At 47.0% G+C, this 12456-nt stretch overlaps 1 protein-coding gene across 1 annotated transcript in view; it reads left to right on the top strand.

Moving 5' to 3' along the window:
* Positions 1 to 12456, top strand: part of Glt1d1 (glycosyltransferase 1 domain containing 1) — a 73413-nt gene that overhangs the window by 29655 nt on the left and 31302 nt on the right. The window contains exons 7-8 of the mRNA XM_071611814.1: positions 7268 to 7304; positions 8820 to 8876. Coding sequence (XP_071467915.1) covers positions 7268 to 7304; positions 8820 to 8876 — 94 coding nt within the window. The remainder of the gene's footprint in view (positions 1 to 7267; positions 7305 to 8819; positions 8877 to 12456) is intronic.

Below are 12456 nucleotides of genomic sequence, written 5' to 3'. Positions count from 1 at the left end.
CCGGGTTGGCAGGCCAAGCAGCTGTGAGTCTCTCCTTCCCGGCCTTGGTCCTGTTTTGTGGTATTTTGCTCCTGACTCACCATTTTTGAGAATCTGATTCACTAGGTGTTTCCACCTGTGAGCTGTGTACTGTGAACATTGTAGAAATATCCTGTACGGGATTTTGACTTCTTGCTGCAGAACGTAACACCTGCAGAAGCAAATCTGGCTAATAGTTCTCATTCAAGTTTAGGATGTTTTTTTCTCAAGGTTTTCTCCAGAAAAATGTAAACATTGATGTATAGGAACATGTTTGACTTGTGGGTATTGATTTTATATCCGCTAAGTTGCTGAATTTATTTATTCTAGAAGTTTTCTGATGGAATTTTTTAGGTCTTCTAAATGTAGAATCATATCATCAGCAAATAGTGATAGTTTGAGTTCTTCTTTTCCTATTCGCATCCCTTTAATTTCTTTTGTCTGTCTGATTGCTCTGGCTAGAGTTTCAAGGACTGTTGAAAGAGGGCATCCCTGTCTCCCTGTCTTTTTCCAGTTTCTAGAGGGAATGCCTTCATTTTTTCTCCATTTAGAATGATCTTACCTTGGCTTAGCATAGACAGCTTTTACAATGTTGGGGTGCGTTCCTATTATCCTAGTTTTTCTAGTGTTTTCAGCATGAAGTGTTGCGATTTTGTCACATGCTTTTTCTGCATCTGTTGAGATGATTATATGATTCTGGTCTTTAAATCCATTGATGTGGTGAATTATGTTCCTATATATCAGTGATGAATCCACTGAAAGAGAAATTAGGAAAACTACTCCATTCACAGTAGCCTCAGAAAATAAAATAAAATACTTGGGAATCAATCAAACAAAAGAGGTGAAAGACCTCTATAAAGAAAACTACAGAACACTAAAGAAAGAAATTGAAGAAGACCTTAGAAGACGGAGAGATCTTCCTTGCTCTTGAATAGGCAGAATTAATATTGTCAAAATGGCCATACTACCAAAAGCATTATACAGATTTAATGCAATTTCTATTAAAATCCCAATGAGGGCTGGGGTTGTGGCTCAGCAGCAGAGTGCTTGCCTTGCACGTGTGAAGCCCTGGGTTCAATCCTCAGCACCACATAAAAATAAATAAACAAAATAAAAGTATTGTGTCCAACTAAAAAATAAATATTAAAAAAAATCCCAATGACATTCTTCATAGAACTAGAAAAGGCAATCATCAAATTCATTTGTAAAAGTAAGAGGCCCAAAATAGCCAAAGCAATCCTTAGTGAAAAAAGTAATGCAGGAGGCATCACAATACCAGACCTTAAACTATACTACAGAGCTATAGTAATAAAAAGGGCATGGTATTGGCACCAAAATAGACATGTAGACCAATGGTGCAGTATAGAGGGCACAGAGACTAACCCACATAAATACAGTTATCTCATACTTGACAAAGGCACCAAAAACATACACTGGAGAAAAGAGAGCTTATTCAGAACAAATGGTGCTGGGAAAACTGGAAAACCACATGTAGCAAAATGAGATTAAAACCCTATCTCTCACCCTGCACAAAACTCAAAGTAGATCAAAGACTTAGGCACTAGAATAGAGACCCTGCACCCAATAGAAGAAAAAGTAGGCCCAAATTTTCATCATGTTAGCCTAGGATCTGACTATCTTAACAAGACTCCTAAAGCACAAGAATTAATATCAAGAATCTATAAATGGGGTGGATTCAAATTAAAAAGCTTTTTCTCAGCAAAGGAAGCAATAACATGAAGAAAGAGCCTTTAAAATGGGAGAAAATCGTTACCACATGCACCTCAGATAGAGCACTAATCTCCATGATATATAAAGAGCTCAAAAACCTCAACACCTAAGAAACAAACAACCCAATCAATTAATGGGCTAAGGAACTGAACAGACACTTCACAGAAGAAGAAATATAATCGATCAACCCTATAAAAAATGTTCATCATCTCTAGCAATTAGAGAAATGCAAACCAAAATTACACTGAGATTTTATTCCACTCCTGTCAGAATGGCAATCATCAAGAATACAGGCAACAATAAATGTTGGTGAGGATGTGAGGAAAAAAGGCACATTCATACACTGCTGGTGGAACTGCAAATTGGTGCAGCCACTATGGAAAGCAGTATGGAGACTTCTTAGAAAACTTGGAATGGAACCCCCATTTGACCCAGCTATCCTACTCCTTGGATTAATACCCAAAGTACTTACAATCAGCATACAATAGTGATGTAGCCACATCAATGTTTATAGCAGCTCAATTCATAATAGCCAAACTATGGAACCTATCTAGATGCCATTCAACAGATGAATGGAAAAAGAAACTGTGGTATTGGTCTGGGGTTGTGGCTCAGTGGTAGAGCACTTGCCTAGCACATGAAGCACTGGGTGTGATCCTCAGCACCAAATAAAAATGAATAAATGAAATAAAAGGCATTGTGTTCATCTACAACTAAAAAAAGTATTAAAAAAGAAACTGGTATATATATATACACAATGGAATATTACTCAGCCTTAAAGAAAAATGAAATTATGGCATTTGAAGATAAATGGATGGAGCTGGAGAATATAATGCTAAGTGAAATAAGCCAATCTCCAAAAACCAAAGGCCAACTGTTTTCTCTGATATGAAGATGCTAATTCACAATAAGAAGTGGGGGTTTGGGGTACTTTGGATTAGGTAGAGGGGAGTGAAGGGAGAGGAGGGGCTCTGGGGGGTAGGAAGGATAGTAGAATGAATCAGAAATTCTTGCCCTGTGTACATCTATGATCACACAACTGGTGTGATTCTACATCATGTACAAACAGAGGAATGAGAATTTATACTCCACTTATGTGTGATGGATCAAAATGCATTCTACTGTCATGAATAACTAATAAGAAAACATTTTTTAAAATCTTTAAAAAAAATGTAAATATTTCACCAAAAACGAATTAGAAATCGACATCTAGCTCAGCGGCACCTCTTGCCCCCGCAGAAGCAGCGATGATGTTTTGACATGTCTCCCTGGGTCTCGAGACCCTCATGCCTGTGGTCACACTCTGACCAATAATTATTCTAAGAGGACATTATCTGAATTCCAGAATTTATTTATGCACTCCTTGTAGAACCCTTGTGTTTGAGAAAGCATGGCATTGTAATAGGCACCATGATGGGCAGGGTGGCCCTGGGGTGCAGTTGGCTGCGCTCAGCATGCAGCTGAGCTTCTTGGTGCTGTCACCTTTTTAGTGATGTGTGGTCATTTGAAAACTTTTGAGTCACCACCTCTGGGGCTTAATTCTCTTCCTTGCCTTGTAACCAAGATCTCTGTCCTCCAAGTCGTCGTGGTGGGTAGTAGCTCAAGTGTCATTTTACTTTCAGCCTGTACCTAAACTCATCAAGATTCTTTTGGAAACTAGAATGCAAAAAGCGAGGCAGATCTCAGGGACTGTCACACATACAGTTCATGTCACAGGTGAGCCCAAATGTCTCTGTGGGCATCCACACTGACCTAACCTGGACCAGCTGCCTATTAACTAGTACTGACATACGCAGTGAATTCTTGCTGTCTCTGTGCTTGATACTCCTCCTCTCCCCGCATGGCCACTGCTCTGTGTGCTGCTGCCTCTAAATGTTGCCTGGATAGTGTCTGAGCTACAGCCCACTCCTGCTGTGGTCCCGACCACCGAGGACACCTGAAATTGCCCACCTGGTGGGTGTCATCTCCTGGCTACCTCTGGGTGGGCTGGCCACTACACAGGGTTCCATGCGAGACCCTCCAGGGATCAGTGGCATCTTGGAAGCTGATCAGAGAGTTCTTGAAGGAGGGCACATGTTTCTTTTACCCCCTGCCGTGTGTGAATGGTGGGGACTGAGAAGCTTCAAGGGAACCCATTAGCAAGGGGCGAGCTCCTGGACTCTGGAGCACAGATCTGGAGCTGACCTGCTGTGTGACCTGGGCTCCAGCAGGTGGGAGGTGGGAGCACCACTTCTCCTGGGCCAGGTGGTTGAGGAGGGCGGATGCTTCTGAGCACTCCGTCAGCAGTGGTTTTGAGTGTCACCCCCAGAGATGTCGCTGCTGGGAAAGCAAAAGTCCTCTGGCTTTTCCTGCCCATGGTTCCTCTGCTTGACCTACTTCTGCCTTGGGTGGGACACCCCCACCCCCCAGCTATTGTGCAGGATCGTGGGTCCTTCCGGCTCTGTTTCTCCTGGTTCCTCCATGATTGGATAGGATGGTGTCCCCAGCTCACCTGGGTTGGAAGCCAGGGCCCCGGGCATGCTGGGGAAGTGCACCATCACCATCACCATCCTTTGCTTGGAGAGTATCTCTGCAGTTCAGTTTCGGGAGTTCAGCAGCAAGACTGTGTCCTTTGCACTCCCTTTTTAAAAAATATTATTTTCTTTTCTGGCTTGAAAAGAGATTTTCAATGGAAAAGAGTTAAGAAGGACAGGAAAACAAAACACCACATGCCCCCCGGGGAAGTGCCCAATTTATGTGTTTGAGGCACAGACATATTTTCTGGAATGTCATACTGTGGGCCACGGTGCTGGGGATGGAACCCAGGCCCTCGCATGCTGGGCAAGTGCCCTACCACTGAGCTACAGCCGCAGCCCATGCAGACGTTTGATAAAGTCACAATCAGAAGCTGTATTGTAATTTCAAAATAAAAATTATTTTTGCCTCTTGAAGAGGATTTAATTATGTATACATTACAAGATTAATATTTATTGTAGTTTTCACACGCAGAAGGCTTCACTTCAGAAGATTAGCCTCGTGTTGCATTAGCTAAAGAATGGGGAGTCTCTCTGTGATTGCTGTTATTCCATTACCAAAAGTCACCAATGAGCATTTGCTTCTGTTACACCTATTTACATGCCTGTCTTTCATGTCTGTCTGATAGGACACTGGCTTTCTGTGTCTAGTCAGTGACAGGCTCAATTAAGCAACAGTTCCTCATAGATACTGAAATGGAGAGTCTTTTCCATCACACTCTTATGTAGACCCAGTCCTTTTTATTTGACTTTATAAATAAAATAAAATGCATAGATGAGCTAATCTGGCAAGACAAGTGATACACAAGGACTTTGACTCATCGTAGGGCAAATGAAGCAATAAATATTGAACAAAGAAAACTAATTTGTATTTGTACCATTTTAATACAGAAAATGTTTTTCAAAATCAGTATCAGCCAATTGGCCTTTGCCAGATTTCTTTTAGCGCAATGATTACAAATAGCCCAGGTCCAGATATCTTTTATACTGTAGCTCTATTTTCTTGATTTGCTTTAGATCACATCTCAAAATATCATTGTTGATGTGTTGTAGAGGTCTGTACTAGACTGTTCATTTACTTACCTTTTCAGGCTTTCAATGGGTTTTAGAGAAATGATATTCAAAGACTTATAAACACCAGTGGTTGAATCTAGGAGTCTCCGTGCACATCAATTCCTTCTGATTGTAGAGTTGACATAGCAGTTAAATGAGATTTTTGGTGGAAAAGAGAACTTTCTAAGGGAACATTTTGCAAAGCGCATTTCAATGCAGGGAGGGGCAAGACTATAAACTCTTATTTTTTCCTCTCCTTCATGAATCCAATTTACCCAGGATTATATGGACCCTGTTATCCTCACATGTGTGCACCAACACTGGCTGAGCTGCTGTCCGATGTGCTTTTAGGAGAACTTCGGCCTCCTCTGGCCGAGGTTCTGAGCCTCTGCTGCAGAGGTGTCCTAAGGCAGAACTCTCAGCCTCCACGGTCCAGCTGAGTTTCCTACAGGTTATGATCCAACCAAAGGAGGGTTTTTATTTTTTTATTTATTTTATTTTATTTTTTAATTTTCGGCAGACACAACATCTTTGTTTGTATGTGGTGCTGAGGATCGAACCTGGGCTGCACGCATGCCAGGCGAGCGCGCTACCGCTTGAGCCACATCCCCAGCCCCTCAAAGGAGGTTTTTGCGGCTCCCACCTTCAGTTCTCAGTTTCAACAGTTGCGTTATCCGGCTTTTCCCTGGAAGCTAGGGTCTTCTTTAGCCAGGAGAGAAGGGAGCTATGAGATGCCATCTCCTTGGGCTTAGATCATGTGCCTCTGCTGCCTGGTGAACAGAGAGGGCACTCAAGACCCCTGGAGGCCCAGGGTCTCACGGTTAAACACAACCTGGCGTGCTCATGACCAACCAGACCCCTGGAGCTTCCAGGCTGGAGCAGGGCTGTCCCCCCACGGGAGGCCTGCCTCTCCCATGGGGGTGCTGCTCCAATGCCCACTCCTCGAATTGCAGGCTGAGTTGGGGGCACCAGCCAGCACACCCGTACAGGGCCAGGGCCATATTACTTCAGGGACTGCACCTGCCCCTAGAGATACACACACACACACACACACAGGAGGACAGGGCTGTGACCTCCAGACATCTAGCTGGCTTGGTCATTTCATCCATTCATCTGGAAAATTTAGGTCACAGGGCCAAAAGTCACACATTTTGGACATTTGCCCCTGGAAACGTGTATATTTGGGCCACTAAAAGAACGGGTGGTGTCTGTGGGGGGGGGCCCTCGTGGGGTCCGCAGTGGATGCCTCTCCACTCCCACTCCCGCCTTGCGGCTGACCTTGAATTACAGACGGCTTCTGTCACTGTTTCCCAATGAACTGGAAATAGATTATTTTCGCTAGTGGTTTTGTGCAGTTTCTCCAGAAAATACCACGAGGAATAGTCAATACCTTGGCACAAACGCCATGGAAGGGCCTGCAGGACTGGGGCCCGGGAGCCCTGGGTCTGAGGTCCACCTGTCCTGCCCTGTGGGAGGAATCTGCCCCACATATGCATCCCCTCCCTCCCCTTCTTACTTCCCATCCTCTTTTTCTCTTTCTTTCTCCTGTCTTTTTTTGTCCTGGGGAAGGGGGATGGATCTCCCACTGGAGGGTGTGTGTCCCCAACCATACTCCCTAGTCTCCCCTCCACTCCGGACAGCAGCTGGGGCACTGGGAGCGCCATCGCGGCATGTTCTCCACTGAGTGCCAGTAACTTCTGCTAACATAGTAACTGTGCGATCATAAAACTGCACTAACCCTAATCCCAGGGACTTCCTTTGTGCTTCTTGCCTTATAGACACTGTCATTTAATGGCCACACCCATTAAAAGCAGAGGTAACCCTGCGGGCAGCCGAGGGGGTGATGCCTAGAGATGTTTTCCAACAGGATTTAAAATGGCTTTTATTTTGTTTGTAAAATGTACACAATGGACTACCAAATTTACTTTTTTCTTTCTTCCTCTTTTCAAAAGCCACACGCTAAGAACAAGATCTATGTCCAAAGTCAAGGTAAGAGTGTTTAAAATACACATATTATGTTTTGAAAGAAGGTGTCCTTTAGATAGACACACTGGGATGTTTTGGATGAGAGAATATGATTCTGATGTTTACTTAATGAGCAGGATGAACACAGTTTCATTGTTTTGTTTCAGAATAAGAAATGAATAGAACACCTAGGGGAAATGACGAAAGAGTCCTTGAGACTGAAGCCTTCCCCACACTTTCTGGCAGTGGGAGTGCAATCGACCTCACCCAGGGTGCCTGTACAACAGGGGCTGAGCACCCAAGTTGACTGAGTTGGGACCTGCCCCTCATCGCCCACCCCACCCTCTTGACCTCACCCAGACTGCCCGGTGGTGGCATCTGGAGCCCTCAGCCCAACCCTGTGGGCTGTAATCACTCCTGCAAAACACTGTCTTGTGCAACCTGGAGTGGAAAGAGGGGATTCAAGGGAGGGCAGGTGACCCGACCCAGGCCAGGACAGCACAGGCAGAGGCCCAGGATGGATGCAGGGACTTCATGGCTGGGACTTCCCCAGGTGCTGCTCACCTTCCTGCACCTGCCTGAAGACCCTCCTCATTGTGTCACCATGGAAACATTGCTCCTGTGTTTCAGTGTTGTTTTTAGCGTCAGGACCATTTTCACATATGCTCCTTTCTGGAGTGTGCACCATGAGCAGGTGTGCCGCCTGGCCTGTGAGGGAGGCTGCCTGGGCACAGGGCCAGGGGGCGGGTGGGGGGAAGGCCAGGGGTCTCCCTCGATTACAGCCGGGAGATGCTGGAGCAGGGAGGAAGCAGTGTGGGTGTGGATGCAGCCCCACGCTGACATGCTGTGCCATCTCCGTGTGCAGCCAGAGAGGCTGGAGGAACCAACTTGGCGTGCAGATCTTAGGAGTGTGGACAGTGGGTGGAGGCACCGCCCCTCCCCCTCCCCCCAAGGTCCCTGGCAGAGGGCTCCAGTGTGTTATCTGAGCCAACCATGATTGCCAAAGTGGGTTCTAGAAGTGGTCAGATGACTTGATCGACGTGTTATAAAACTTCCAAGCTTCCTTCCCATCGTCAAAAAATCTGCTGAGTGTTGCTCTTGAATTTAGTCTAAATCTTACAGGTTTGCTTTTTAAGAAAAAATGTAAACTTAGCAAATCTGTTTGAGGAAATGTTACCTAGACTTCAGATGATTGGACACGAATTGGTGAGGTTGAGATGAGGAATTTTAAATAAAGATAAGATGGTACATGGGCCTGTTAGGACTCAGTTCTGTTGTGTGGGAAACCTTCTACACGGGTCCCTAAGGAACTTGAGATCTGCATGACCCAGAGGCAGTTTGACCTGGCCACGGATGGGGCCAGAGGCCGGCTATCCTGGTGGAACCTGGGGCTGCCCTTCCACCTCCCCTGCTGGAGGGTCGATGGGCCCAGTGGGGACTGGGCTGAGTGGGTTCCTAAGAACCAAAAAGTCCACAAGCTGCCATGTCTCCCAACCTCATCCATGCCCACATTCTCTTTTTCTGTTTCCTTCGACCCAGGAATTGCAACAATACCGAATGCCGCTTTTAACTGGAACAGCTTTCTTCAGCGCTCAGGTAAGCTGGGGTGCCTTCTCCCAGGACTTGGATGCAAGTCCTCAGGGGAAGCTCCCTGTCACCTTCATGGGCTCTGAGGGAGAGCTTGCCTAGCCCAGAGGTGGACTGGCTCCGGTGGGGCAGGACTAGGAAGCAGGATACTGGCACAAGGCCAGGAAGATGCGGAGAGCACATGGGACATTTATTGGTCTTATTTATCTTCACAAGGGTTTGTACAGAGTGTTCATGCCTTTTAAAAAGTTCTCTTACATATTTTATTGCTTTTGATGCAACTATAAACTTAAAAAATGTATTCTCAAAATGTTTGCTGCCCGTATGTATAAATTATCGACACGATTTTTGCGTGTTGATGTAACCTGTGGTTTCATGGTTGCCAACACTACAAACTGGCTTGACTGAACCTTTCAACGGGGCACTGGCTTTTTGTAGCCCCATGATGAGCAGTCAGGAGAGTGCGAGGCCCTGCCTTCACGTACCTGGCCCTTCTTTTCTCGGGAGGGTTCCCACCATAGACTGTGCTAGACCACGCACCTGCTGGAGCTCCTGCCTCTAGAGAGATGCCTCCTGGAAAGGAGTCCACCAGAGATGCACAGAGGGGCTTCTTCCCTGCCTGAGAGCAGAGCAGATGAACATGGCCGTGATGTTCCTGCAGGATGTTGCTGCACAGTGTCCTTAGGTACAGGCGCGTGGTGGTCTGCGGGAGAGGCACCTGGGGCATGCTCTGGGAGGAAAGCTTCCTCACGGGCTGCCAGTCCAGCACTGCTGGGTGAAGGAGGGAGAAGAGGTGAAGTTGGATGCCGGGTACAGTTGGAAGTCCAAGGATTCTTCTGCTTTACGTGGAGACGTGTTTTCCCCAGAGGGGACAGTGTAGGAGTGCTGTCCAGATGGACCTACCTGCGGGTGAAGTGGAGTTGAAATCACAGGTCCACGGGGAAGCTGAGAAGCGCCGTCTTCCCTTAGCCAACACCAAGGCTGGCCCATTTCACCCCAGATCCTCACGCAAAACCGCACCCACCACAAACTGTGTGTCAGTACTGGTTTCCCTGGAGAAAAAGAATCTCCAAGCATTTTATTAGAAATAATTTCTGGAGTGTGCTCCTGCATCCAAGTGACAGCAGCAGGGCCGCACTCAGCATTACCGATGTAGCCGCGCCGTCGGGCCACTTCATCACCTCGGCCAGGGTGCCATTATTCAGAACTGGTGGGCCCCTCGAAATGGCCTGCCGTGAGGTTATTTCATCTTCAGGGAATCGCGGGATGTGGTGATGGCGTGACTGAGATTCATAATTCCTAAAGGAGGAGGATGCGTCCCAGGCACTGTGGCCTCTTGGCTGGCGTCTGGTGTTGCTACAGGGTGACCACAGAACACCCAGAGGGTCCAGTGCTCCCTAGCAGACCTGTCCTCTGGGCCCTGCATGGCGGCAGTGTCCTCATAGTGTGTGCGACTAGAAGCTGCCAGGTCCTTGGAACCCTCCGCCTGGGGAGTCTGGGGGTAGCTGGATGACTGCAAGATGGTGACTTCGGGTGGCTGGAATGGACTTGTGCCTGAGTTACCCAGCCAGGCGTCCGCTGGTCTGGGCCACTGTCTTTGTCCTATTCCAGGCTCTGAGGATAGACTGTCCTTGTCGTCTCTCTTCCATCCTACCTTGATCTCTGGGGCCTTTGGCACCTGTGGCTGTTTTGTCCCCTCCACTGAGCTTCAGTGAGAACAGAAGGTACACAGATTTGGAGCAGCTATTATAGCCCAAACCCCTTTTGAATTCTCATGAGCTACCTCTGTAGAGCTGGGTGGGTGGGGGGCCTCTCTGACCCCCGTCTACACAGCTGCCATCTGCTTGGTCACAAAGGCTGGTGGCGGGATAGTAGGCTTCTGCAGCGTTGGAGGACAACCTTTTATTTTTATTTTTTGGTACCAGGTATTGAAGCCAGGTACACTTAGCCACTGAGCCACAACCCCAGCCCTTTTTAATATTTAATTATTTAGACACAGGGTCTGGCTGAGTTGCTTAGGGTCCCGCTAATTTGCTGAGGCTGGCTTTGAACTCTCCATCCTCCTGCCTCAGCCTCCTGAGCCACTAGGATTACAGGCGTGTGCCACTGCGCCCTGCCTGAGGTCAGTCTTACCACGTGTTCTCATCTTCCAGTGTGTCTCAGGTTCCCAGACAGTGTGACTTCTCTCAGCCATAGCTAACAAAGTAAGTAGTCTCCTTGGTTGAAAACACTAAACCAGCTTGATGCTAGCAAGATCCATGTTTGCACATTTCAACTAAGAAGAATTTAACTGGCTACATGGAGTATGGGCTTCTCTAGTTCCTCATGTGGTGTTTGTGGCAGCCATTCTGATCAGAAGATATGGGGCAGACCCCAGGTGAGTGAGCTAGTTGTAGGGTTCTGGGCACTACCAGGTACCTTCAGTGTAATGTCCATGGTATTTGCTCCTATGCCCAAGTTAACACCTCTGAAGCCAGGGTTCCTTGCAGGCTGGGGCCACCAAACCCCCAAATTAGGATCAGATCTGATCCAGGCCTCTCCTTCCTATTTCTTTGTTTTTCATTTAATTTTTACTCCTGTTGCTTATTTATTTTAATCCCCCACCCTCAACACTTTGTATTTCTGAATGGAGCCCCTAAGATGCCTCACTCACACGTGGGTCTTTTTCTTTCCCGGGCTATTCCTAAGAAAGCTGGCTTGTTTTTGATATGGAAAATTGGTATTACTAGATCTCTTTATTCTCACACAGCCACAAAATCAGATTTTTCAGTTGAAATTCAGTAAGCCTAATGTGCTTGGCTGAAGTTCTTGAGTTCTTTTCTCCTGATAATAACCATAAAATGTAGAGGGGGATGTCGAGCTCAGACGGGGCGGGTGTGGGGCTCAGCCCGTTGGTGCCGGTGTGGGTGCCAGACCATGCAAACAGCATGATTCTGTTCTGAAGACAAAAATATCACCCTGCAGGAAACGGTCCAGGCAGGAAGACGGGTGAGTGTGTGCGTTTGTCAGTAAGGAGCTCACACCTGACTCACGCCTACCCTGGGTATCGCAGGAAACTCAGCAGTAAAAGTACCTCTGAGTTAAAACCAGGAAACACGATGCTCTGAGACTCACCCGGCTCGCAGGTCTCCTGCCTTAGGTGTCTTTTAAAACCTAGACAGGAGCTGTCCTAGGCTGCAGGGAGCCGAGCAGCCGCTGTCTGGCTGATGCCTGAGTCAAGGACTTGAACTCTGGCAGAAGGGCAGGACTTTCCAGCTGTTGTCTTCATTTCTGTGCGAGAGAAGTGCACACGAGACAGTCACATCTGAATGTTGTCTCCATGACTCATGTTCAGCATCCGAGGACGAGACGGGGCACTTAGTCTTTTGTTCTGCCACCTCTGACTTAGTTCCCCCAATTCCCTTGACATTTAGTCTCCACCTCATAACAAAGATGGCGAAGAGGTGGGGAGTGCCGGCTTCACTCCGACTCCTCCAGGGTCTTTGTCAGAAGTCTCAAAATCTATCCAGTGGGTCAGGAACAAGCACCTTAAAAAATGGAAGTAAAGCCGAATGGGACACACAGAGTGCCTCGTGTGGACAGGACAGAA

This window comes from Marmota flaviventris, chromosome 1 (genome assembly GCF_047511675.1).
Source record: "Marmota flaviventris isolate mMarFla1 chromosome 1, mMarFla1.hap1, whole genome shotgun sequence".
In the NCBI taxonomy this organism is placed as follows: Eukaryota; Metazoa; Chordata; class Mammalia; order Rodentia; family Sciuridae; genus Marmota; species Marmota flaviventris.
This window is presented reverse-complemented; position numbering and strand designations above follow the sequence as displayed.